The sequence below is a fragment of the Tauraco erythrolophus genome, chromosome 27 (genome assembly GCF_009769465.1).
Source record: "Tauraco erythrolophus isolate bTauEry1 chromosome 27, bTauEry1.pri, whole genome shotgun sequence".
Classification (NCBI taxonomy): Eukaryota; Metazoa; Chordata; class Aves; order Musophagiformes; family Musophagidae; genus Tauraco; species Tauraco erythrolophus.
This window is the reverse complement of record NC_141491.1, coordinates 2,104,146-2,131,136: the sequence shown is the minus strand read 5'-3', so window position 1 is coordinate 2,131,136 and position 26,991 is coordinate 2,104,146. Positions and strand designations below refer to the sequence as shown.

At 58.1% G+C, this 26,991-nt stretch overlaps 1 protein-coding gene across 1 annotated transcript; it reads left to right on the top strand.

Moving 5' to 3' along the window:
* Positions 1 to 208: 208 nt before the first annotated feature.
* MAPKAPK2 (MAPK activated protein kinase 2) lies at positions 209 to 25,123 on the top strand. The gene is made up of 10 exons (XM_086627211.1): positions 209 to 457; positions 20,003 to 20,142; positions 21,805 to 21,869; positions 22,608 to 22,687; positions 22,793 to 22,919; positions 23,335 to 23,410; positions 23,614 to 23,738; positions 24,039 to 24,124; positions 24,235 to 24,315; positions 24,588 to 25,123. Exons 1-10 carry the CDS (start codon positions 209 to 211, stop codon positions 24,729 to 24,731), a joined length of 1,173 nt encoding a protein of 390 aa, XP_086483337.1. The 3' UTR covers positions 24,732 to 25,123.
* The last annotated feature ends 1,868 nt before the right edge of the window (positions 25,124 to 26,991 follow it).

Here is a 26,991-nt window from a genome sequence, read left to right as displayed (position 1 = left end):
CCGCGCCGGGAGGAGGAGGAGGAGGAGCCGCCGCCGCACCGGAGCGATCGCTCTTCTCGGGGCCGGGGCGCACCGGCGGGGGGCGGCGGCGGCGGCGCTGCTTCACCCCCCCCCCCACGCCCCGCCGCGCCGCCCTATCCCGCTCCCGCGGGGCTCCGCCAGCTGCGAGTCCCGGAGCCCGCCCGGCCCGGCCCGCCCGCCGCCCGCCATGCTCTCCGGAGCGCCGCCGCCGCCCGCCGGCTTCCCCAGCCCGCCGCCGCCCCAGCCGCCGCCGCCCCCGCCGCCCGTCGCTCCCCCCCACGGGCCGCCGCCGTTCCCGGTGAAGGGCGGCCTGCAGATCCGGAAGAATGCCATCACGGACGACTACAAGGTCACCACGCAAGTGCTGGGGCTGGGTATCAACGGGAAAGTTTTGGAGATCTTCAGCAAGAAGAGCGGGGAGAAGTTCGCTCTCAAGGTGCGAAGGGAGCTCCCCCCCCGCCGGGGCTGCCGGGGAGGGGGGACGGGACGACGGGGACCGGACGGGCGGGCGGCTCCGGGCTGCCCCCGCCCCGCGGCCGGGCTGCGGAAGGGACAGGAGGAGCGGGCAGCGGCGGCGCAGCCTGACAGTGATGGAAGATGTCTGCTGCGGGCGGGGGGGTGGTCTAGGGTGGGGGCCAGGCACGGGAAAACGGGCAGCGACAGCGGTAACCGGGCGCGGGGCGTGCGGTGGAGCCGGTCGGGACAATGGAGCCGGCTGCTGCCCGTCCGGCCCGCCATGCTTTAATTTATTTTTTCCCCCATTAAGAGCACTGAGACGTGGCTTTCCGGCTTCCTAACGTGAAACGAAGCGAAATGACCCCTCGGTACCCCACCTGGGGGGTCCGGAGCAGAGAGGAGCCGTCGGCCCGGCTGGCATCACCCCGCGGGGTTCCCTGCACGGAACCCCTCGTAGCACGCCGTAAATGCAGGCAGCTGCCCGGCGTCCCTGTTCCCATGGCAGGGCTCTCCCGGCTCCAGCTGTACAAAACAGCGTGTGATACCGAGCGGCTGGTGCCCCCCGCTTCGGACGGGCAGTATCTCCGTGGTGGTGTGTGTACTCCTTGTCCGTAACTTGGCTTTTGTTGGAAAGATGTGTAGATAAATAGTGGCAGCGGAGGTGCCACACGCTAGGCAATGCGATGGTTTCCTTGTTTTCAAATGAGCTTTTGGAGCAAAGGAGGGAGCGTGTCTCCCTGCCGGAGGGACTTCGGGAAGTTTGAATGGATTCACGACACGCCAAGCGCGGCGCTGGGTGACGCGGGTACAGGCAATCTGCGCGGCGGGAGCGCCGTGTTCTCTAGCATCGGTGTAATTTGTGCCCACACATGAGCTGTTCAAACCCTTGGCGTTACCCTGAGAACTGTGAAGGCTGAAAAAAAAAAAAACAAACCCCACACTTAAATCCGTAACCTCCACCTCTTTTGTTTTTAGAGCTGCCCATCTGTTGGTATCTGGGATTCCTAACCTGAATGAATGAATGAACAATTGGCTTCGGAGGCACGCGTCACACCGCAGGGGTGGTGGGGTCGGCGAGGGACGGGGCTCAACGCCTGTGGTTAAGGAAGGGGGGGTTCAGCTGAACAACCAAAGTTTGACTCTTCCTTTGGGAAACGCAGGCGTTTCTCATGAGCAGCACCGCGTTGTACGTGTTGTACTCCAAGACGACGTGTATTGTCATCTCGTTTGGTTGGGAATTAGTGAAATCCTCTTCTGTTTTGACAGATGGGCTCCTCCTCGCTTCTGCAGTTGACTCGAGTAGTTAAAGCGCAGATCCCAGCACTTCCCTTTGGCAGCCCTGAAAGGGGAAGGATGGCAGAGGGGACCGAACGCCGGCGGTTCCTCTGCCCCGGCACGTGTAGGACGGTTGGGGCCTGGGGTCGGTGCCGTTACCCTGCCCGTACCAGAGCGCGGTGCAGCAGGTGGCGTCAGGGTTTACTGCCCGGAGTTGTGCTGGTTCCTTGGCTGTGTTGGAGAGCATCCTGGAGCACAGGGCTTTGTGCTGTGACGTAGGAGGGTGGTGCAGAACATCTCCGCGGCTCTTGGAGGGTGAGGTGTATTCGATGCCGAATCTCTGTTGTGGAAAAGCGTTGGTCATCTTCCCTGTCCCCTGCCCTGGCCCCTTCACACGTCCCTGCCGGGCAGAGGAGTTCCGCTGAGCACTTGGATGCATCTCCGGCGTTTCAAAGAGTGGCACAGCTGCTCCTGTAAGTGGTTCCTTCCAGCCCCTTTGAAACTGCCATGTTGTGAGTTTGGGCTCTTGGACAAGCCAGTGTGTACCCGACTTGCCCTGAGGAGTGGGAGCTAGAGGCTTGGGGTGTTTGGTTATTTCATTTGGGCTGGACTCAGTGTGGGTGACTGCCCTAGATGTGACGCGTGCTGACTTCATCCCTTCCTCTGGTATGCAGCCGGGATAACGTCTCTGTTAGAGACCCACGGAGAGGTATTTGGATCTGAATTACTCATGGGCTGCATTGGTGTGGAAAGATGACCTAAAGCAGGATCCGCAGAAGTGATTGCATCGAGTTGTCATGTTTCAGATGATGCTTAAAAGAATCCTGATGGCCCGTCGCCAGGAGCCACAGCTGAGATCTCTCTGTGCTGCCTGCTTTGGTTGTGCAGCAAACCTTTCCATTTGGAACATCGCTCTTGACATTTACTGTTCCAAAATATTCTATAATAATGCAGTCCTCCACTGAGGAAAACAATTGCGTCTCTCCCTGATATTAGCGGTGTCTTCTGGTTGTGTTGTGCTTCCTCTTGGGCCGTGAGCAACTATTACGTTGTTAAACCTCTTTCTCCCAAACAGAGAGTTGCATTTAGGTGAGGGTTTTGCTGGGACTCGCTTTGCTTAAGTGAATTTTTCAGTGCTTCAGGACAGCGTGAACTTGGAGACACTGTTCCAGCAGCAGTGAAAATGTTACAGCCAATTTTCTTCTCCTTCCAATGCAATAGTCCATGGCAGAGACGCGTCATTAAATAAAATGTGTGCGAGTTGATGGATGGTAGTTTTATTTGCAGTGTAGTACCTAGGTGAAAACAGGAGATACTCCTTTACTTTTCTTATAGAGCATAGTGGTTTATTTTGCTAGTTTTCTACCCCTAATTTTAATTTAGTTTTTGGTATCAAGCAATACCTGAAGCGTGGCATCCCTGAATTATCTGGTGGGAAGCAGGCAACCGACGGTCCCAGTCACCCATGACTTGACCCTGTTTAATGCGTGGTGATTTACTGCAGGGTGGGAACATAAAGTCCGTGGAGAGGTGAGGAATGGAGCTGAAATGCAAGGTCTAGGTGGTTTCTTACCCTTTTCTTCCTTGTACCTCGGTGTGATTTGTTATTAGGCAAAATTAGGCTTGTAATTTCTGTAAAGCCTGCTGTATGTAGGTCACCGCTGACCTGACTTGGCGTTGCTCGTTGTGGTCAGGCCGTTGGCATTAGTGACGCAGGCTCCGACGGTGGGGCTGGGAGCGAGGTCTGTCCCGCCTACCCCAAATTCTGCTTTTAAGACTAATCTTTAGGCAAGATACTGGGTCGATGTCTGGCACTCTTAATTCGGTGAGGAAATCACAGGTAAACCAGGCCAGAGAGCGGGGACCAGTAATAGCGGGTGGTGAGTTTTCCTCTGTTGTACGCGTCGCTCGATGGGGCTCTTCATGGAGCAGATCTCCTTTAAAACAAGTTAACAAACATCACTCCTGATGCCAGCTTCAGAGCAGGAAATCCTCACCTGGATTGGTGAGCTTGGAAGAGCTTGGCAGGGCGGTGGAGGCTGCTTGCAGCCTTGCCCCCTCTCTGGCAGCCCTGTTTCTGGAGCATCCCTGGTGCTTCGGGGCACGTTTGCAAAAACATTCTCCGTCTCGCTCTCAGCCTCATCAGATAATCTGTGAGTGATGGTTCCTCTGGAGGAGGAGGAAGGAGCCCAGTACTCTTGTGGTTTGTTGTTGTTGTAAGATGCCTGTCATGGAACCAGGGGAGACGTCTCGTAGGTGATAAGGGAGCAGGTCTGTGGGTGAGTGTGTTCGTGGAGCTGGTGGCCTCATGCTCTCTCTGCTGTCATTGCTTAGGGCTCTTTACAGAGATGTTTAGAGGAGCAAAGCACCTCATTTCTCGTGGCTTCCAGCAACTTAATTTGAGGTCAAATGCTTTGTCCCCCAGAAAATCCAGCTGGAAAAATAACCTCTAAATGAAGGAGTAGTTGAAGATCCTGAGCTCACACTCCTGGGAGACATCTCACTGTGTGTCTGCTGTGCCTCTGCTCCTCTCTTAGTGAGAGGATTTTGTTTTTTTTTAAACTCTACCTTATATTTTATATAACCAGAAATGTCTTGGCTGCAGCCTTCCATGCAAGCCATGGTTGAAAAGCTATGGAAAGTGTAGTGACATCACTGGGACTTTTCCAAGGCAGTGGTTTATTATCTCATTGACCAAAGGAGTGTGCCGACTTGGGCTCTGAGTTCGTTTAAACAGTTTGGGATTTGCTTTAATCTCTTCTAAATACATTACATGTTCTGAGCAGTCAAACCTACGACAGAGATGGACTGATAACGGCCTGGGAGCGGGGGCTTGTTTTTTGCTTTGGCACACGCTCAGGAAGCGGTGGGGTTCTTCCTCTTAATAATAATCTCATGCCATCAGTCATAGGTCTCGCCAAAGAAGATCAGTGTTTCCCACGTTTTCAGAGGTGGGGAACTGAGATGCAGTGATTTACTGAAGGTCTTGCAGCCCACCAGAAGCAGGACCGGGCTTAGGAGCTGAGCTGCTCTGGGATGAATCCTTCATGGGCAGCCGTCCCGTGGGACAAAAATACTTAATAGCCCAATACAGCCAGGTAAAAGGTTTAATTTATCATTCCTGCTGAGCTCCCGCTGGCCTTCGGCGCGGTTCCTGCCATCTGCCGGCGCACGTGTCGGGAAAGCCCGATGTATGGGACAGTGCTCGTCTGCCGGGCTGCGGAGATGCCAGCTCTGCCTCCAGGAGAGTGGGCACTGAGCTTTGGCAGACACGTGCTGCCTGCTCTAAAGCATTTAAAGCAGAGTATAAATAATAACGTGAAGCTCTGCGGACTGAGAGCCGGGTCTCCCAGCATGTTTGCTGGACAATGGGTAGGCACAGGTGATGAAAACTCCCAGAAAGTTCCTGCTGAGGAAGCCTGAAAGAGCCGAGTTGGTGACTTCTGTCTTCCCAGAAGCCCCCAGGACGTGCTCTGGGATCCAGTGGGACGATGAACCACTGATGGGTGATGCAGGGTTTGCAGGGACGTGTGGGTATCTGGGAGGCATCTGGAGGAGCAGCTGGGTTGGAAGCGGCCGTTTTGTGGCCCCTGTGGCAAGGGGTGCAGCGTGGCTCCGGGTTTGGCATCTCCGGAGCTTTCATGGTGGGCTCACGTGCTCTGCACCGGGGTGGTCTGAGGGCTTTGCAGCAGAGGCTGTAGCTGATGCTATATTAAAACTCATCTCTTCGCTGGAGTTTACACTGTCTGCTGAGAAACTGGGAGGAAAAAGACCTTTTTCCTGAAGAAACTCTTTCCCCCACTAGTTCCCAACGTAACCAGCTTCCCGACCCGCCGACGGCCCTTGCTCGGCCGCCCGCTGCAGAAGTCAGGCTCCTCTCCAAGCACGACCGGCCCCGCGAGCCTGGCCTCAAGTTGCAGCATTCAGGCAGCATGACCTCACCTCCTGGTTTCCAAGAATAACGCCCTGCCTCCCCTCCGCCGCGCCGGGGCTGTCTGCAGCGGGCGAGGGCGGCTGCCGCAGCGTGCCACGGGCCGGCTCCTGGGGCCCCCCTTCTGCCGGCCGCCCCCCGGCCGCCCCGTGCTGTTGGGCTCCTCTCCCCTTCGTGGGCAGGGTGCAGGCAGCGGAGGTGAGGCAGGAGCTGGGAGAGGGTCTTCATGACCTGGCTGGGGTTGGAGGGAGGGCAGGTGGACCCCTGAGGATCAGGGTGATCCCTCCACCAGCTCCAGGGGTTGGCACGGGGACACGGCTTTACCTGACCGTTCCCCAAGAAACCTGTTTCGAACCCGGGTGATCGTGTCGAGTCAGTGTTTCAGCGTGGCCCAGAGCTGTTGAGCATCATGGTTGTCTCTGGTGGTGACATTGGTGTTGGATTTTAAAAGCCCCTGAGACCCGTATCCCACTGAGGGCAGTCCCTGTCCCCTCTGTGGATGCCCCTCATCTTTCTTGGCTGCAGGATGCTAAAATACATTTTCTTTTCAGCTCTGGCTGGCACGAGGACTGTGTGCGTGACCGGTGCCCGGAGGTGTGTTTTGGAGGGGGTCTCGTCTCCACGGCCGGTTCCCCTGCGGAGAAGGATGGGGAGCAGCGGGTGGGGGTTGGAGCAGGGCACACGAGGGCGAGCCTGAATGCAGAGAGCTTTAACAGCCTTTTAAACCGCTGTTTCTTTATACCCTGTGGCTGAGTCATTTCAAAGATTTCAGCCTTTTAAGATCTTACCAATTTGAGGGAGGGATTATAGCGGCTGGCAGGTTTAATGGCTGCATTAACTCGCTCTTTCCTTCATGGCCTCGGGAAGGGACTAACGGCCGTGAGTGCTGGTAGATCCCCCTGACCCAAGAGGACCTGAAACACTGGTTTTGCTGGAGATGCTGTGAGCCATAAGAATGTCATTTGGAGGATGCTGGGATGATACCCCCTGTTGGGAGGGGGATACAGGGCAGAGTACTGGTGCGGGTCCTCTCTGAGCACTGCTGGGAGCACGTGGAGCTCTGCTCTGGCTCCATCTTTGGTGCGATGCTGCTGGGGAGGATGACAGCATCTTCCTGTGAATTAGGGTGTTACGTCGACACGCTGCTTTGCTGTGACAAAGTATGCTCTCCCAGCGGAGAGGGCAGGTGAGCACGTTGGCTTCAGCGCCCCGCGGCTGGCACGGCGTTTGCCGTCATATGTAATGAGATTATTTAAGCTCTTGGCGTCAGGGCTGCGTGTGATTATGTGCCTGGTTGTCCAGCGAGCTGTAGCCTAAACTAGAGATAAAGTTCAAAACACAAGCCCAGATCTGAATGTTCTTGGGGCGCCCAGCCAGGCTGGGGCTTCGCAGCTCTGCTCTTGCTGGATACCCTTACCCTGTTTGGGCTATAAATTTGGGATCAGAGGAGGGATGGGCTTGTTTCCTTAGCCATCATAATAAACTTTGCCGCCTTGCTTTGTGTGCCCCTGGCTGCAGCTGCCCCCTGGGTGCTCGTCTTGAGTTCAACCTCTCCGGGCTCTGCTGGCCCGAGAAGAGGGGGGTAAATTGGGCTCAGGGTTGTTGTTGCCACACACGTCTTGCACTGGAACAGGCTAAATCTGTATAACAGCAGGTCAGGGCTCTACAACTGTCCCTGTCCCACAGGTTACAGCATCTCCTGCGTTTCCATGGAGCAGATACGGGTGGGAACATCCTCTGCTGAGTGTTCGGAAGCGGAGCAGCCGCTCTCCCCGTCTGCCATCCTCCGGCACAGAGCACTGAGCTGGGGCAGCCTCTCAAAAATCTCCTTGGACCTCCTGCCAGTTGTGTGTTTTCAGGGAAATGCGGCTGGAACGCAGGCTGGGGCTGCTGTGGAAATTTGGCAGCGCGTCCCATCGGCCTGGAATTCCAGTAGCTGCAGCTCGTCACTCCTTGTGCCAGTAGGTGCGGGTGGGAGCTGGGCGCAAGCGGAGCTGCTGGGGAATGGAGATGGCATCCTGGGCATCTCAGCTGTGCTTGGCGGGGCAAGCAGATGCGGTCAGATCCAAACAAACCAGAAAGTATGCGTGTTATCCTCAGCCTACTTTAAAAAAAAACAAAACAAAAAGCAGGGAGCTGGTCTGGTCACAGGGATGTGTTTTTGTTTTCCATAGTAATGACAACCTATTGCATCTACCAGCACAATGTTTCAGACTGCTTCAGAACAGTTCCAACGTGTTGTATTTCCACTTGTTTCGGCAAAAAGGCAGCCCCGCCGTTGGCTCCCGTGGCCCCGCAGCTCCTGCAGCCGCTGCTGTCGGATACGGCCGGGCTGCGGGAGTCATTGGTGCCTGCAGGAGCCTCCTCCTGCCAGCCCAGTCCCCTCCGGGCTGTGGTGTGACTCCTTCTTCCTCTTCAGCCGTTTCGCAACCTCGCTGCCCATCGCACTGGGCAGGTCGCTGAGAGCACCCGGGTGGCACTTGCGTCAGTGGCCCAGCCGCGGCGCTGGGAAGGGCGGGCTTGCTGGGAAGCTTAAACCCACGTCGTCTCCTGGAAGTCGTTGGAGCTGCGCATCCGGCGTTTTCGGTGGGTACCTCCCGTGCTGTGGGCAGAGCAGTGCTGGCACGGGGACACGGCTTTTTCGGGGAGTCTGGGGGTGTTGGAACCCTCGGCTGGGCACCTGCCTGGGTTCCTGGCAAGGGCACCTTCCCCCTTGCTGGACCAGGGGCTCGGAAGAGGCTTGCCAAGGCCTTTCTTTTTGTCCTCAGTGCATTTCCCTGCAAGGAACCGACCCCATTCCCAGCATGAGGGTCCACATGTTTGCGTCGGAGTGGGATCACTGACATCTCCATCCCTGTCTCCCCTCCTGCTCTGCTTGTTCTACTTTGGCGAAGAGTCTTCCCGTATCTTTGTTGTGAGGAAGAGCCACTGATAGAGAGCAGGTCCCTGCCAGGACGCGAGATGCTCCATGGGTGGTGGGAGTCAGCAGAGAAGCGCTCCAAGTACTGGGGGACTTGGAAATGTCCTGGTGCTGCTAATTCCCCAGGTCTTTGCTGCTGAAGGAGGTGACCAGCCCAGCTTCTGGTGCCTGTTGTCAGAGATGCAAACACTGGGCTGGTGGAGCCTGGGTGAGTAAGATGCTGAGGAGTTTATGAACGGATTAAAATGACGTCTTTGCATGATGCTGAGCAACAGCTCCAGCACCTCCTGGGCAGCTGCGGGGTGGGAGGGCTGGGAGCTGGAGCTATTCCCTGGGAGCTCTGGAGCAGATCTAGGGCTCGTGCCCTCCGCTGCAGCTGGGAGCAGTTCATGAAGGTGATGATGTTCTCTGTGTGCCTCAGTGTGCAGTGCTTTTGGCTGATATTCCTATTTCTGGGCTTCTGGAGGAACTGCAGGGCAGGGAGGGCTCTAGCCCTGCAGGGTCTGGGTGACAAGAGCAAGGAGAGTTTTCTGGCTGCTCTTGGTGTAGCTGGGCAGCTCAGTTTTGCCAGGCCTTGGCAGCAAGGACAGTCTCTACTCGGCTGTTCACGCACCTCTGGCTTTTAGCAAAACATCCCTAACACGTTTCCTTTTCCCCAAAGACTGCACTGAAACAACCAGGTGAACATCACTGGAGGGATGGTTTGGATGGGACATGGTGATGATGCCTCAAGAGTTTTAGTGGCTTAACTTCTAACCAGTGATGAACATCTGGAGCTTGTGTCCACCTTGAACCCAAACCCTCCCAGCAGCCTGGGAAAGGGCCTTAAACTTCACTGTGGGAGAGAGGAGGGTAACGCAGTGGGGGTGATGTCCACATGAGCCGTTGAAGACTTAATTTCTCTCTCTTGCATAGGGAACGGTGGCTCTGCTGGCTTGAGGTGTTGCTCCAGGCTTTGTGGGACACAGGGTTGGTGGCAATGCCCAAGCTGCTGCTTACCAGCTCGTTGGCCCCCTCAGCCCTTTTCGCCAATGAGTGGAATTTAAAAAGCTTAAATTCATACAAAGCAGGACTCGGGAGCCCCCGGCCAGCCCGGAGAGAGCAGCTTCGCCCTGCCCACCCTGTGCCCGGGGCTGCCTCTGCTGCCCGGCGGGGCCCAGTCAATGCTGCCCCAGGATGAGCCGGTGTCTGTAAGTCTGTTTGTCGGGTGAGGTTTTTTTTTAAAGGCTGGGTATGGGAATGCCCAAGATGAACAGCCCAGCCTGCCAGGGGAGCAGCAGTCGCTGGAGGAGTAGGGTTTTTTTGTTAGTTTGTTTAAATGTCCCTACTTTTGTCCTTTTATCTCCTTTCCGTTCTAATCTGACAGGCAAAACGTGTCCAAAGTGCTTGCTGCCTGGTGTATTTGGGAAGAAAGCCAGGACCCTGCTGGTAACCGCTGCCCAGCAGTTGGGTACTGAGCAGCCATGAGAAGATCAGTGAGTCCCAGCGTGTGTTTTTGCTGTATATCAAAAAGATGCAGGAGCATAAAACCTCTGCTGTTGGCCCCTTGCTCCGTGCTATTTTCTGTCGGGCAGGACTTTTTCCTGGGAGCAGCCTCTGGAGACCTGGGTTTCCCTTTTGGTAGTGCCCAGGGCGAGAAGGTTTCTGCTCTGATGGTGTTTTCGGAGGTGTGTGCGCCCGGGCGCTTCGTGATGAGGTTTGCACATGTGTTGGCTGAGGTATTTTGAGGTTACGGTGCTGACCAGGACACTGGTGGTCTGGGCTCCATCCGGGCTCCACCAAACCTCCCGGGCTCTGCGGCTGCACGGCTGCTGCCAACAGGTGCCGCGGAGCCTCTCGGGGCTGCCGAAAGCCTGGAGGGAGCTAATAATAGCCACCGTGTCCTGAGAGCTTTAATGAGGTGCCAGCAGGATGCAAAGAAGGGCTTTTTTAAAAATAGAAACACAACTGTGTTTTCCTGCTAGCTGAAGGAGTCTCAGGATGGCTGGTGTGGAGGGAAGAGGGTGGAGGAAGAGCGGCCGAGGCTGAAGGGCTGAGCTCCCCAGGCTTGTGGGATGGCAGGAGGCTCTCGGCTTTCCATTGCATTCCAGATTTCCCCTAGTATAACTCCTGCTGTAGTAGTAAAGCAGGGAGGGCATGACCCTGGGTAGTGTTGGGTCTCAAATCTGGAGTGTTGCTTGGCTGTAAACCCGTGTGGGTTTATTGCAAATGAGTGGTCCCACCAGCTCTTCTGCAGGTCCTGCCGGGTGCTGGGGATGTGCAACTGCTGTGGGAGGAGGAGGAGGAGGAGAGCAGCCTGGGGTGCAAGGACAGCCTTGCCAGGGCAGGGTGGCTGCGGGGAGCAAGACCCACAAGCGGCCCCGGCTCTTGATGAGGAGCTCTGCCTGGTGGTTTGGGGGAGATGGTGGAGAAGAGAGAGGGTGGTGGGTGGTGTGTACAGCTGGAAACTCTTAATGGCCCAGTGGGGTGCAATCCTCCCCTTCCTTAGCATCCCTCCTGGTTACACGCCTCGTTGTGGGTCACCTGCAGCAGCCCCTCTCCCTGCCCTGCGTGTGCTGGAGCATCGTCTGCTCTGCGGGTGGGCTCGTGCATCCGACTGCATCGCGCTGCCGGCGCTGGAGGTTTTGTATCCGTTGTGCCCAGCGAGAGGCGGTGGGAGCAGCGCGGGGAGGGGGGCGGTTGGGGCCCCCCTGGCCTCACCGAGCGCCTGCGCAGACAAAGGCACGTTACGAAATGCCCGTGCCGCTCCTGCCCTGGCCTTCCCCTGCACAAAGCACACCCCGCTGCTCGCGAAAGCGATGGCCACCCAGGGTGGGAGCTGTTTATCCGGCACAGGGAAGAGCCACAGCCTCCAAACTGCTTGGGACACAGTGCCCCTGATGTGGGTTCACCGTGCGGGAGCATGATGCCAACCTCTTGGACTGGCACGGCTCATCTGCCTCCAAGGTTTGGTGTCTGGGGTGCCGGGGGGTCCCCCCTCTCGACCGCCCTGCGGGAATTGCCCGGCCAAGGCAGCGGCACTGCGGCTGGGCTGCGCGTCCCCAGCTTTATCTCAGGAAGGTGTTTGCTGTGCCCTGGTGTTGACAAAGCCCGTGATGAGGGTGAAAATCTATTAAACAAACAGCTGAGGAAGGGACAGAATAATGCAAAACGTGCTGTCGTCACCCAGCTCCCAGGGTGTGTAAATGAAACGCGTCCCGAGGCCGTACCGCTTCCAGCGCCGGGGTGAACGGCGCTGCAGGAGTGGTTGGCCTCGATGCGGTTTTGTGTCTTGTTTTTGTTTTGTTTTCTTCCTTAAATACATACATATTTTAATATACATTTATTTATGCTGCCCTAAGATCTGTATTGAAAGGCAGCAGGCAGGATTGCTGTGCTGGGAGGGGGTGGCAGCCACTGGTCTGTCCCAGTGTGGGGGTCCTGCCCATGGGCTGAGCCCCAAGAAACTTTATTTTTGGGTGGAGCGTGAGCCCAGGAGCTGCCGGGAAGCAGTGGGTGTTCGTGGGGCTTCTGGCAGGGCTTCATGGCTCCTCCGCTTGCAGACGTGGATCTGGGCGCTCTGAGCCTCTCCCCTAAATCATTTCCGGCTCAAAAGTAAGGAATGGGTGGGTGTGTTCAAAAATCAAAGCAGTTCTGGGATGTAGGGGTGAGAAATCCCCCCCAAAGCTGGCCTCAGCGCCGGAGGTGATGGCGAGGTGGGGCAGCGTCGTCCCTGCTGCGATCCTGCGACCCAAAAAGATGCTTTGAGCGCCCGGTGCTGTCCGGGGGCTGCGTGGCGGAGGCTGAGCCCGTCCGTCTGTCTGGGTGCGAGCGGGAAGCCCCTGGCCGCGGTGCGGGGGGCTGGCGGAGGCAGCGCCGTGCCGGCGCGGTGATAAGGGGTTTTTTCAAGCCGTGCCTGTGGGAGGGAAGCGCAAAGGGCACAGGTCGGCGCTGAGTTAATGGTTTACATTAGTGTTTACTCCTGTATTAATCACGCCTGCAAATATCAGCCACTTCCTATCATAAAAGCACATATGTGCGCTTTTCCGTTCACGAGCTCGGCAGCTCCGGGAGGAAATGTGGCGATGGATGGGGCCCGGGAGGAGGAGCTGACCCCGGCCCCGAAGCTTTGCAAGGAGGCGGCAGTAACGGGGCTGCGCGCGGAGCGGATCCGCCGGCCGCGGCCGTGCCTCGCCGCTCCCGTGGCGTCTTGTTTTCCTTTCGCTTTGTGTTGTGCGGATAAAAGGCCCCGGTGGCTGCAGCGTGGCCTTGGTGGGGGCTGCAGTGGTTGGGTTTGCAGAGAGGGGTCCCTGTGCGTCCCCCTGTCCTGGAGCAGCTGCCTCTGTTCGCTGCTCCGGCATCGTGGTGGCTCCTGGTGGGAAGTGACATCTTGGATGCCTGTAGGAAGGGATGGGATGGGTTGGAGTGTTTCAGCTTCGTCTCCATTGGATTCACAGGAAGGTCCTGGAGATCCTGGCCAGGGTGGTGGCTCTCTTGCTGCAGGCAGGTCTGGTCCCTGGGATGTCCCCTCCGTGGCAGGACACGGAGTGGGGGGGGTGTCTTGCAAACCACAGCTAATGCCTGGGCTGAGGTCTTGGCTCGTAACGCCAACCTTGGAGCCTCCCGGAGTGATGAGCATCGGGTGGGTCACCAACACTGTGCTGCTTCTGATGTACGGGGAGAAGAGGATGATCCCAAAACAAGAACCTGGGACTGAATGGGTCCCTAAATTCGTTTTTTATCAGATAAGTGAGGCTGAAAATCTTTATTTCTCTTCACTGAACACCAGTTCCATCCTGCTGCTGGTGCTGTGAGTCAGCGTGGGTGCTTCGTGCTGCCGCCTTGTTGCCATTTACCTGCTTTGACTTTTCCCATGAGTTTCACAGCCCCCTCCCACCTGCTGCCTCCGTGTCTCCTCCCTATGTCCTCGTCCCCAATGTCCCCACCATGCTGGTGGCCCGTCCCTTGGCATCCGGGGCGCTGCTTCTGGGCACCCGCTTCGGAGCTTCATCTCCTTGAAATCAATGTGCCAGGAATATTTTTGCTGGAGGGAAATGGGCTGTGCGGAACGGGGCTGGCCGGGGGGCAGCACCCCGACTGCGCGGGGGGCACGGGCCTCTGGCAGGTGGCTCTTGTTTAAGCCCGGGCCTCTCTTCTGCTCTTTGCCTTTGTGTGCCTGGAGAGGCTTTTGTTGCAGCCTGAAAGGCTGAATAGCTGCTGCATCTGTCGCGGGGAAGAGCGGGTGAGGAAATGCTCAGCAGATGCCCTGGGGAAGGGGAGGCTGTGGGACAGGGGGTCCTGAGCATCCCCCTGCCACGGGCACGGAGCGGGCAGGGGAGCTGGCAGCACGTGGGGCATGGGGGGTTGTGCAACCGTTGCGGGCTTGTGAAAGTGTGGTGCAACAGCCGCCGCTTCCCTTGCCCCATTTCCATCCTCCGCCCCGTTGCAAAATCGCCCACGGGAGCAGGGACGAGGCCGCCCGCTCCGACGTCTGCCTCTGCGAGCCCCAGCTGCTTCTGGCGGGTTTGTAGCTCGTCCCTCACGGCCTCTCCGTGCCTGGCCTGTCCTTTGTGCTGGGAAAGCTTTCCCTGCGCTCACTGCAACGGCTCGGGGTCTTTCTCCCAGCGCTCCCGTAATTCAGGCTCGGAGAATGCGGCCGAGCAGCTCGAGCGTGTGTGTCAGTTCGTGTTTGCTCAGCCTGAATTGCATCTCCAGCTTGCTCCCCGTTGTAGCTCTGCCTGATCTGAATAATTCTCTCTTGCTGGGACACTTTTTCCAACCTCTTCATCTTCCCTGAGGCAAGTGACTGTGGAGGGTGACCTTTTGTTCACGGCAGTGGGGATGAAGCTGCTAATGCACAGAGCCGGCCGCGCTGGCGTCCTGCCGGAGCGGTCAGAGCCCCAGCGTCCGCCTGGGCGCGGATGGCACCGGCCACCATCCCTCCTGAAGGTGGGTAGCTGGTGGCTGGTACTGTCCTGCCTTGCAAACCATGGGGATTGGATGAAGCCATCTCCATCAGGCAGCAGCAGCCACCCTCCTAAATAGTCACCCTGGTGCTGCGGGACCCATATGTGGCTCCTCCTCTGGACACATTGCCTCTCCTCTCCGGCTTTCCCCGGGCAAAAGAAAATGAGGATGAAGCTTTTGCTTGGTCTCTTGGGGCTTAAAGCTCTTCAGGCAGGGACTGTCTGTGGCTCCGTGTGTATGTGCAGAGCGGAAATGGTCCCCAGCTTAGGAAAGTCCCATCAGCTCTGAGCGCTGCTGGTCGTGGTGGATGTAAGCGGTGGGGATGGGGTTAATGTAAAGGTCTCTAGAAGCCCCGGTGATGTGGGGAGTGTTTCCCGAGCTGCACCTTTCATTGTTGCTGCGTGGTGGTTGAACCATTGAAATTCCCTGCGTTTGGTAAAGTAATTCCTCTCGCGGGCTTTGAGACTCGTGGTTTTGTTTCTCTTCCATAGTTGAGGAGCAGTAGAAGCGGAAGGAAGCTTTGCTGCTTCCGTGCCCCTCTGCTGCGTGCTCCCTGCGAACCGACTCCGGCAGAGGCTGGAGCAGCTTCGGGACTGTTGGCTGATTACCTGTGGGCTCCCCAAACATGCTGGCGTTAAAGGCAGAAAAAAAACCACTCGAGATGATCAGCTTAATGCAGGTTGTGCCTCGTGGGGTGGGCACTGGGGACTGGCAGCGCGGGGGCGAGGGGGGTTTGCCTTCCTGGCACTGCGAGGTGGGAACAGTGTGTTGCAAAGCATCCAGCACCGGCTCTACAAATGTGTTAAGCAGCTGAGATGCCAGTTGGCAACCTGTTCGCATGGAAAGGTTAGAAGAGGCAAATCCTTTGAAGAGAAACTTTTTTGCTTTATTAGGAAAAAATGCTCCTTGCCCCATGCCAGCCCAGTCCAGGGAACCTGGAGCCCATGTGTGCAGTCCAGGCAGGGAAACCTCTGCTCTGCTTCCCTGCTGATAACTTGGGAAGGTGACAACCTGCCTTTCTTTATTGTAGGTTTATTATTTTTATTGCAACTTAAGAACAATTTATTTTAACCCCTGTGGTGCAGACAGGCCCTGATGGGAGCTCCTCGGGGTGGCATGGGCACAGTCCTGCAGGTCCTGTTGCAGGAGGTGTTGGACGCAGGGTTGCTGCACGGGCAGGGTGTGCAGCACGTGCTGCTCCGCTGGGAACCGAGGGGCTGTGGTGGGACCCACGGCGTAGGGAGCTTCCCGGGCTGATCCGTGGTGATTCATGGCACAGTGTCCCGGGAGGAGGCGGTGAGGCTGAATCAGTGGTGCCTGAGGACACGTGGGAACACAAGCAGCTCCAGCCCCCTTGTTTTCCTTGTCTTCCTTCCTTCCTTCCTCGTGCCCACTCGCCTTCGCTGCGCTTGGCATGAGATGATGGGGAAATTCAGCTCGACACGCTGCGGAGCGAACGGGACAGAGCCCCCAGCCCTTTGGTTTGGGCTGAAGCTCGTTTTCGAGGAGGGAGCAGCAGGGCTGGCCAGAGCCTGCTCGGTTTGCAGACCCATTTCCACACCGCGGAGGCGGCATGCCTGGGTTTGGGTTTGCTGGGTGGGGGCTATTCCCCTGCAGGCACCCTGATGAGCTGTTTTGTTTCCAGGAGCTGCTTCCAGGGTTTGTCTTTCAAAGGTGGTGAAAACCCAGAGCTGCTGCAGGAGCCCAGGAGGGGCCTTTGCTGCCAGGGGGGTGCCAAGCATGCAGGGCTGGGCTGCGCCATCTGCTACTGGTTTTGGAGCCCTTGCTTTGAGGGGGTTAGTGAAGCTAATGAGTGTGTTTAGCTTTGCACATCACTAATTTCTCCCACAGCATGTCGAGGCTGCTGGGGGAGCTGGGCTGAGCCAAGGCACAGGATGGCAGCGAACGCCGTCTGCCCGAATCTCGGAGGTGTTGAGCTGCTGTGAGGAGAGCTGAAACGCGGGTGAAAGCTGAATTTTTTTCCCTAATTGCGATGAGGATGGAGCGGTCCTTTCCCTGCTCTCCCTCCTTCCCTGCAGGCAGGTGCCCCAGTGGGAAGCAGAGGTGGGACATCGCAGGGCTCAGGGTGGGCACAGCTCTCCCGGCTGTCCCCTGTCCCACGTGGTGTCAAAGGGACACTCGATGTGGAGATGCTGTCCGACACGGGATGCAAAGCTGACAGCTGAAGCACCCAACCCCTGTAAAGGGGAGCGCACACAGCTCCTCTGTGCACGAAACTGGTTTTGCTGAGCCCCCGCTGCAGCGCTGCCCTTGCCCCCTGTCCCAGGGACACTTGTGTAACTCGGGGATCCGGTTACTGCCCGCTGTGGTGCCCGGGCCACTGGGCGCAGCTGCCACCGTGGTGCTGGAGCCCTCTGCTGCAGCGAGAGCCCAGCAAGTATTGCAATGCTCCCCGTCTCAAATCATGAGGAGTTCATCTGCAAGGTGCCCTCCCTTGGAAGGGGAATGGGAGATAAGAGATGGAAAGCTGAACCCAGAGCAGCTGTGGGCTGCCGGGGGTTTCCAGCGGGTTGTGCATCTGCTGCCATCTCCCCTCTGTGAAGAGTTAACTCTGGTTGTGCTCCGGGTTACTGGGATTGCAAAATCTCCTGCTTCTGAAGTCTGAAGCTGGTTGGAGGAGACAGGCTGGTACCCTCAGCTGGGGTGGGATGGGGGCAGCTCTCCCTTGCTGAACCTCAGGGAAACACGAGGTGCTTTTCCCATCCCAACCTCATCAGTGCAAGCCAAGAAATATAAATCCTGCTGGAGCCGCAGGCTGCCCTGGATACTGGAGCTATATTAGGGACCTGGCCGGTGTCACCACACACACACGAATACGTTCGATGTGGAGTTCCCATGACCTGTCACGCCAGGACATCAGCCACCGGTCGTTTCACCGCTGACTGCGGCGGAGGAAGCGGGAGGGAAGTCGTTGGCTGCGGGAGCTGTTGGCTGCTGCCTGGAGAGCAGAAGCTGGTGGCTGCGCTGCCCTCGCCCTGCCCGCACTGGGACCAAACGGTGCTTTCCATGCTCAGCACATCCCCAGCTGCGCAGGGCACGGGGAGCTGGTGCTTTGTGCCGAGGGCAGGATGGTGGTTGTGTGGGTGCAGCGGGCGATGCCAGGCCGGTGGGTCACTTCTGCCATGGTTTGGGCATCGCCATGTCCCTCCTGCATCCCCCCGCGGCGGTAATGGCCTTCCCCACGCAGCCTCATCGCATCCTCGTCACACCGCTGTCACCTGCCACCGGGAACATTTCCTAAATAGATCAAATCATTCCCTTAATGAGGCTTAATCTGCTCCTCTCCCACCCGGGTGAGCAGCCTTGCCATGGCCTCTCTGTGCCATGGCTGGCAGGGGAGCGGAGGTGGGTCGGCTGGCGGTGCAGCTGGATCACAGCTGGATTGCAGCTGGGGTATTTTGAGAGCGCCGGGGCAGCTGTTTGCTCGCCTGCAGGTGCCTGGGTACAAAAGCAAATGTCGGGCCGTGCTGGTACAGGTAATGGAGGCTGCTGCCTCCTGGTTCATTACGTACACAATTAAGCTCCTTTAAAAGCGCTCTGAGTGACCTCTAAAAATTGGATATATATTTCTGTCCATCTCCTGTTTGTCTTGTGCAGAATGATGTTAACCGTCTGCTTCCTGCTGTTCAATTTTCCCAGCGTGTAATTACAAATTGGTTTTTTTTTTTTCACTCCAGCTTCCTGGCTCCCCGTGCCAGGCTGCTTGGAGCGGAGCTGCAAATAACCAAGCTTTTCTCCAGCCCTTTCCCTGCCTGCCCGGCTGCTGGAGGGGCTGGTGCTGCGCTTGCTTATGGCTTCAGCTTCGCCAGCATCCATTTTTTGGGGTAATTAAGTGATAGAGGAGCAAGGAGGTGCGGTCCAGCCTCCTGCCCTGCCTTCCTTTTGGCCCCAGGCTGTTGGGGCAAACGATGTCGAACGCTTGTGCAAAGGGTGTCTTGGCCACTTTGGTCTTTGCTGAGCTCCTGGATGGTCGGATGCCAGGAGCCACCCCACACCCCATCCACCGGCACAGGTTTCCTCCACCTGGGGAAGCAGGAGAGCCAGGGAGGTGGGAGAGGTGTGACCAAACAGCCAGGTATCGGAGTTGCGGGTGGGTGGCCGAAGGGTGCATCCCTACGGCCTTCCCTGTGGCCAAGGGCACATGCTTTTGCAGGCAGGAATGCAAATTGCCGTTACTCTGCCAGGGCTGGCAGAGCGTGGGCAGCGAGTGTTTCGTTTATAAGTGGGCAGCGTGCGTCTTTTGGGGCTGCAGCCAGTGTTAACCCTTGTTCCTGTGATATCCCCGCTGTGGCAGAGAGGTCCTGGCCATGGACTGGGCATGATTTTTGGATCCTGCCCAGCCAGCGAAGCATCCAGGGGCTGATGCATCTCTGCTTGCCAGCTGGGTGCTCTCCTCCACCGAGCGGCCCCGGGAGCTCAGCGGGGAGAGGGCGGAGGGGCAATAAGTACATTTCTGCCTTTGTCTCAGTAAAATGAGCAAACCTGCTGTTTCCTGCCCATGCACCGGGGAGGGGTGGGATGCATTTCCACGTGCCCCTGCCCGTTGCCGCACCGAGGTGCGGACCTGCTCCGGGGCATCTCGCCGAGCCCGGCCCTGAGAGCTGCCGGGGACAGGAAGGAAAATGAGCTACGCTCAAGACAGAGACGTTTGTTACTCTATATTTAGGAGTATAATAATTAAGGCTGGTTGTTTATCCTGACAAACATGGTAATTAATAGTCTGTGGCAGACGAGCAAATCCTTCCTGCACCTGGGAACTGAGTTGTCCCTGGGAAGGGCCAGGGCCTCATTAAAGAGCTGCTGCTGCTCGTGAGAAAAGCAGCTATTTAGGGAACATCTGGCTGTTTGCTTTGTCCCTCCCCAGGCACGCACAGCTGGGTGCTGGTGACTTCTGAAGCCACCGTGAGGGTGCTTCTGTGCCCAGCCCGTGCGTAAGGGCACAGAGCAGGAGGGTCCTGCCAGTCCCAGGGAGCAGAAGGCTGATGTAGGGGAGGCCATGGGTGGGCAGTGGTGCTGTAGGGGTGCAAAGGGGAGAGGGGGCTTGGAGCTTGGTGGCACCCAGGAGTGCAGTGGTGTAAATACCAGCATGCAGAAGCTTGTAGGAAGTCTTACTAGTTGGTGGCTTAGGCTGGCTGGGCACTGGGGAGGCATCTTGGAGGGCAGGGAGGTGGCAGACAGCTGGGATGAGCTTTTACCAGCCTTGGAGAGGAGGGCAAGAAGCTTCTGAGGATGGGCAGCTTCATGCTCTTCCCACTAGATGGGGATGGAGGCATTGCACAGTGCCCGAGCTCACCCCGCTTTCACCCGCAGAGAGCACCCATGCTCGCCCTTCGCCCCTGCATCTTCTCCGGGTGGGCGCTGGTGCCAGCGAGGTGTCACGGCCCGGCTCTCCTGGGGGGCTCAGGGCTGACGGGGTCTTGCTTCTCTCGCAGATGCTGCAGGACTGCCCGAAGGCCCGCAGGGAAGTGGAGCTGCACTGGAGGGCATCGCAGTGCGCACACATCGTCCGCATCATGGACGTCTACGAGAACCTCTACCAGGGGAGGAAGTGTCTGCTCATCGTCATGGAGTGGTGAGTCCCCGGCGGTGGTGGGCTCTCCCCGCAGAAGCACCTGCAGCCCTGCGGGGTGATGCAGAAAGGGGGGGTGAGCACCTTCCTGTGCCACTGCTGGGGTACTGGGGACCCCAGGGAGATGCTGTGCTGGGGGATGCAGCCTGCGAGCTGTAGGGATGTGAGCCCTGGGAGAGGTGCTGCACCGCTGGCGTTGGAGGGACGGCGGGAGCTGCGCTGGCTCTGAGTCATTCTGAAAACTCGCTCGGCTCTTGGGAGGCTTCAGGCCTGTGGTTCTTGCTGCAGATCGGTCATAACCAAACTGGCTTTGGCCATTGAAAGTTGGAGTAGTCGGCGGGTTCCCCGCACCCCAGCAGCCTGCGGCGGGGTCTGCTGGGCAGCGCACGGCCGCACCGCACCGCCGCCTCTCAGTGCCATCGTGCCTCTTGCAGCAGCAGTCGAGCGGCTCCGGTTGGGGCAGATGTTTGATACAACCTGGGGAGGAGGAGGAATGAAGGGGAAAGTATTGAAACCACATCCCAACCGCAGCTGTGATTTGATGCAGCTTCCTTGCCAAAACCTCTCCTCTGGCAAGCGGGCAGGTTGCCCGGGGGGGCAGCGGGTGCGAGGAGCACCGCGAGCAGCGCCGGGGCGGGCGGCACGGCAGTTGCCCGAGTGGCTCTTGTGTGGGAAGAGGCTTCTGAGAACAAAGCAGGACACCGGGGATGGGAAAGGTTTGTGCGGCGCATCTGCTCATGTGGGAAGAGAGCAGTAGCTGAGCAGTAGGAAGCGAGTCCCTGGGGCAGCGGCAGCTCCGTGCGGCGGGTCCCTGCTGCCCGAGGGATGCTCCGGGTGTAACGCCCGTCACCAGGCAGTGTTTGACTTTCAGAGTGAGCACCGTGCATCTCCTTGCACACTCTGCGCTGACGTGGGCCCGGCAGCTGTGTGCAATCTGTATTGCAGATGTCCAGCTAACGTCAAGGGCGCTGGCAGGAGATGCTATCTGTGCTGGGAATGCCAGAAACTGTTTCTGCTCCAGTTAGATAAGGCAGGGGCAGGAAGCGCCGTTATCCCTGTTCTCATGGAAAATTACCCCAGATCTCACCCCTGATCTCTCTGGGAGCCAGGTTTTTCCTTAGGGTACCTGGGGGGCCTTTGGCTGGGGAGGGAGCTGCGCCGAGGTTTCCACGGTCCTCCTCCAGCACCTTACGTGAGAGCTTGCCCTGCTGCAGTGGGGTTCAGCCTCTGCCTCCCCCATCCCATCGGCGAGCCCGTGTCGGTGCCGCTGACACCTCGCCTGTGCTGCGGTCTTTGCTCAGCCCTTCTGCACGGGGTCAGCGTGCCAGCGAGGTGGTTGGCGTGTGAGCTGAACGGGGCTGGGTGTGCCGGGAGTGCCCGCGCCACCTTCATGCCACGTTCGCCGCCTTTACTGTAAGTGTGTTTCTGTGGGCTGTTGGGGAGACCACGTCCGCTCACACTTGGCGTCCCCGCTGCCAGTACGAAGCCTCTGCCCTGTTCGTTCCTGGAAGGAGGAGGCTCTGCAGCGCCCCGTGCCCAGAAGCACTGACTCAAGGGCTGAATGGAGAAGGGCTCTGGTTCTTGCTGAGTGTCAGAGGTTTCGGTACCGCTTGTGCCGGCGTGAGACGGGTGCTGCAGCATCTGACGCCGCTGCTTCTCTTCCAGCTTGGATGGTGGGGAGCTCTTCAGCCGGATTCAAGACAGGGGAGACCAGGCCTTCACGGAACGGGGTACGGAGCCTGCAAGAACCCGGGGTTTTGTCTTTGGACCATTTCTTCCTGTTTGTAGGAGCGTCTTTGGTCCAGCTCATTCCCTCAGTTGCCCCTGTGAATCCTCAGTGGGGTTTTGTTCTTGGGGAACAAGGAATGTGGATGCGAGTGGCCCTCCTTTTCAAGTGCACTTGAGAGCAGGGTTAGGGGATGCTTTCTCAGCTTCCCCTGTGCTTTGTCCGTCCCACTCCAGCACAGGCAGGAGCTTGTGACCTTGTGACCCCTTCAGAAAGACCCACCCCCACCTTCCAAAAATCGGAGACCAAATACTGTTGTTCTCATAGATCTCCTGAATCTCATCCCCTCTGCTCCCGTGGCCAGGAAAAGTGGCCACACAACCCAAACCCTGAGCCCCTACATCCCATAGAGGACAGCTTAGCCAGGTGTTTTCCCTGCAGATTGGGGGTCCCAAGCAGTGCCAGGGGCTGAGGCAGCCCCCCCACCCCATGCAAGCCCCTGCTTGGGGCTTGTGCGTTTGCACTGTCTCCCCTCCTGGGAGTTTCTGTCCTGTTTGCTGCAGGCTCCCAACCTGGGGGTGGGTGCTTAAGGGGGCTCCTGCTTGGAAAGGGACACTTGAGGTAGAGGAAACCCCTTTGGCCTCAGCCATGCTCTTTGGCTCCTGGTCTGTAGAGTAACCCAGGGAGTGGTGCGCATTGTCACATGCCTATAAAGGCTTCTGATGTTTTTTTTCTGTTTCAGAGGCTTCAGAGATAATGAAGAGCATTGGGGAAGCCATCCAGTACCTGCACTCGATCAACATCGCGCACCGGGACGTGAAGGTACCATGCTGCATGCTCGCCCGGCGGTGCTGAGCCCCGCTTGGCCCGTGGCAACGTCAAGGCTGCTCCGGCTCTTCTGCTCACCTCTCCCCTGTGTTTTCACAGCCGGAAAACCTCTTGTACACCTCCAAAAGGCCCAATGCTGTGCTAAAACTCACGGACTTTGGCTTTGCTAAAGAAACCACCACGCACAACTCCTTGGCCACTCCGTGCTACACGCCGTACTATGTGGGTAAGTGGCTGTGGGGCCTGGGCTTGTAGGTTTGCAGAGCCAGGGAGGTTTGGATGGTGCCACGTGCAGCCCATCACCTCTGCATCCAGCCTGGAGCCTCAGTCACAGTGTGGTGTTGGGCGGCAGCTCCTGTCTGGGATGCTTGAGACAGGGGGGCTGCTTTGGGAGCAGGTGGGTGCTGTGTTTGCTGCTGGCTGGTGCACGCAGGATGGGCTGCTCTGAGCGCGGTGTCGGTGTGAGCAGCCAACACGTTGCATGGCCGTGCTGCAGCCCTGCTTGTGCTGTGCTTGGGGCTGCGAGGTGGCAGCACCCTGCCCCGCTCCACCTGCATGGCCATGGGCAGCTCTTTGGTGGTTCCACGAGCTGGTCAGATCCATCTCGCTTTGACTCAGGACTTTGTTTCACTCTTTACCAGCCCCAGAGGTGCTGGGCCCGGAGAAGTACGACAAATCCTGCGACATGTGGTCCCTCGGTGTCATCATGTACATTCTGTAAGTCCGATGGGTCCCTCTCCATCCCGCTGGGGTCAGCACGGGGGAGATGCAGCAGCTTTTGAGCTCGTCTGCTGGCTGGTGGGGCTGAGCCTTTCCCAGCTGAGCTGTTCCTGCTCCTGGCACTGCTTCGTGCCCTGCAGGCGCTGCTGGGGTGGCTTTTGGGGAGACACGCTGACTTTCTGCTCCCTCTCCTGGCACAGGCTGTGTGGGTACCCCCCCTTCTACTCCAACCACGGCCTGGCCATCTCACCCGGGATGAAGAAGCGAATCCGAATGGGCCAGTACGAGTTTCCCAACCCCGAATGGTCCGAAGTGTCGGAGGAAGGTAAACACGGTCCCTGTGGTGGCTTGTCCCTGGGCTGAGGTCTCCTTTAGGGGTCAGTCCTGTGTCCAGCAGCGCTGTGAAGGCTGGGGGGGGGAAAGCCTGGGCACGTCGTGGGTCACCTCTGCGTAGCAGCAGCTTCTCCTATTTGTTTGAGAGGGTTTTGCTGAAGGGTTTGACTGGGGTGAGGTCTGTGGTGTGGAGGGGATGGGAGACACATGCAGGCTTTTTGGGGCTGCTGACTTGGGTTGGAGTGTGGGGAGAAACCAGGACCTGCTACCAGCCCCACGCGAACCCTTCCAGTTAAGCAGCTGATCCGCAACCTGCTGAAGACAGACCCGACCCAGCGCATGACGATAACGGAGTTCATGAACCACCCCTGGATCATGGTGAGCACGGGGCCCGTGAGGCAGCGGGATGGGGATGAGGATGAGGATGGAGCAGGGATGGGGCGGGATGCCTGCAGCGCCCGGCTCACGCTCCTCCCCTCTCCCGGCAGCAATCCATGCAGGTGCCCCAGACCCCGCTGCACACCAGCCGCGTGCTGAAAGAGGAGAAGGATCTGTGGGAGGACGTGAAGGTAAAACCTCTCTCCATTCTCCGCAACGCTCCGTGCCCGGGTGCCTCTGCGGACTGTCCGCTGCTGCCCTCTCCTCCCCGCAGCCCGGGGCTCCGTGCGAGGTGTGGCTCCCGGGGGGATCCATGCTGGGGCTGGAAAAACTGTCAGTGGGACCCTCAGCCCTTCCTGCAATTTATTCCCACGGAGGGTTTGCGGGGTGGGCGGCGGGGTCCCGGGGGGAGCGGGTGCCGTGGCGGTGCTGACGGGGCGCTGCCCGTGCCGCCTGCCCGCAGGAGGAGATGACGAGCGCGCTGGCCACCATGCGAGTGGACTACGAACAAATCAAGATCAAGAAAATCGAAGATTCCTCGAACCCTTTGCTGATGAAGAGGCGGAAGAAAGCGAACCCCACCGAGCCCGCCGCGCTCCCCCACTGAGGGATCCCCGTGCCCGCCGGCCCTTGAGAAAGCAATAACTATATATATATATTTTTTAAGGAAAAAAAAAGACAAAAAGAGACAGACTGTTATATCGAGCGCATGGAATTCAGACATTTATACCAGACTAGTTATTTTTAGCTACTCACCTGTGTTTCTGACCTTTCCGGAGCAGGCGGTAAGATCCCCCGTCAGCCGGGGGTTTTGTCGTGTAGGCGATCGCTGCCGATAATTGGATTTTTTATTTTTTCTTTTGTGAAACAGTTTTGATTTTTATTTCTTTTTTTTTTTTTTTTTCCTTCCTTCCAAAGACATGGAAATTCCTGTGGTGACCTTTTTAGGGTATATTACATATAAATATTTTTTAAAAACTACTGTAGAGCTGAAACCCAGACAGCGTGTTCCTGGTGTGGATGCCAGTTAGAGATGGGCTTCGGGCTTGGGAGCGGGTCGGGGGCACGGGGAAGGAGAGCTGCCATCTCCCCGTCCTGCTGCGTGGGGCAGGGCCGGCGCGGGGGTCCCCGTGGACACCGTGGTTCTTCGCTGGCCTGGAAAACTGCTGCTTTTAAAGCGTGGTAGCCAAAAATAAACGCCCAGCCCCTCCCTGACCTGGAAGCCTTGACTCTGCCCGGTGGCACACGGGGCTCCCCGCGAGCGCCAGCCGTGTCGCCGTCCGTCTGCGCGTGGGGCTGCGCGTCGTGTCCGTGGCTGCGGAGCTGCTCGGGGCTCCCCCCCCCGCCGTGGCCGTTGCGGTCCGTACCTGTGCCTGGAATCCAGTTCTGACCTCAGGGGTGGGCAGGGGGGCTGGGGAGGGGAGCACGGAGCTGGTGCCCCCCACGTCCGCCTTGACTCTGCAGGGATGTGGGGAAAAGATGTTTCCCCGCTGCCTCTGCCCGCTCCCGCAGCCCCCGGCTCCAGGGGAGATGCTGTCCTGGGGGTGCTGGGGGACAAGTGGGTGGCATGGGGAGGGGGTGGAGATGGTGTGGGGCCATGGTGTAAGCCAGGATGGCAGCACTGCCCCCTCCCTGGCCGGGGCTGGGGGTTGGGCTGCTCTCCCCCTGCCCCAGTGTGGGTCCTGCTGGGGGGCTGCTCCTGCCACCAGCTCCTGGGGGGCTGGGGGTGATCCTCCTCTCCCAGGAGCAGGATGGCTGCTCTGAAGTCTTTAGTCCATGGATGATTATTATTATTATTATTATTATTATTATTCTTTGTCACGATGTTTCACTGCGTTAAATGTGTTTGAATGGGGAAAAAAAAATTTTTTAAGGCAATGTTTAGTTTTTAGGTGATCTTTTAGACACTGTATGGAGTTTTAATTCGTTTTAAAAACAGGTTTTTATCCTTTTTTTTTTTTTTAATTTTTATTTTTGTCTGTTGGCTTATACTAATCTTCCCGGTCTGCTCTTCAGTCCTTTGGATTAAAGGCACTTAATGCGTCACCCAGTCTCTCCTCCTTGCTTGTGTGGCTGCGAAGAAACACCCCGGTGCTCCAGGCTGGTATCTTGATATTGCTCTTTTTTTCCACCCAAGAGGCTGAACTCCCCCCGGGTTGTTCTCTGGGGATGCAGCATTTCTGTCCTTGCAGAATCCCTTTGCTTGGGGACAGTCACTTGAAATCTCATGGCTGGGTGCATCCTGGCTGCTGCAAATAGGATTTCCTGCCAGACTGGGGCTTTGGGACGTGGGACACGGGACGTGGGACACGAGACGTGGCCGTGGGCGCTGCGCCCGGGTGCCGGCAGGGGGAACTGCGCATCCGGCTCCGTGGCCTGGCTGCGGGCACTGGGCCACACGTGGCACCGGGGCTGCTGCCAGCTGTGGCCGGTCCCCGCTGGCAGCCCCGGGGTGTGCAGTGGGTGCTGCACGGGGGGGTGCAGCTGTGGGGCCGCCGGGAGCTGCTGCTGCTGCTCGTATCTGCGCCGGGCTGCAGCATCTGCAAGAGGAGAGGAAGTGGTGAGATCCTTCCAGATGCCTTTCTCCTCTTCCTCGTGGGGTGAAGAAGCAGTGGAGGGGCTGTCAGGGTGGATGGCGTGGGGGTGTGCAGGCACAGCAGCAGGGACTGCAGCGGGACTTGGGTGAGTCCTGTTGACATGTTTGACTCCGAACCATCACTTCTCTGCTTCTCACACATGGGGCTTTTCCCTGGGAGACTCAGGGAAGGGCTCTGAGCCCTGGGATGGGGACCCCCGGGTGTCCCCCCTGGGTGAGTTTGCAGCCCCTGAGCGGAGCGCTGGGGTGCTGGGCAGGTGGGGGCACAGGT

Excerpts from the sequence above, each read along its gene's own strand:
- MAPKAPK2 (XM_086627211.1), top strand. The coding sequence starts at position 209 with ATGCTCTCCGGAGCGCCGCCGCCGCCCGCCGGCTTCCCCAGCCCGCCG. Across the intron at positions 22,688-22,792 it reads TCGCGCACCGGGACGTGAAG|CCGGAAAACCTCTTGTACAC; the intron begins GTACCATGCTGC and ends GTGTTTTCACAG. Across the intron at positions 23,739-24,038 it reads GTCCGAAGTGTCGGAGGAAG|TTAAGCAGCTGATCCGCAAC; the intron begins GTAAACACGGTC and ends GAACCCTTCCAG.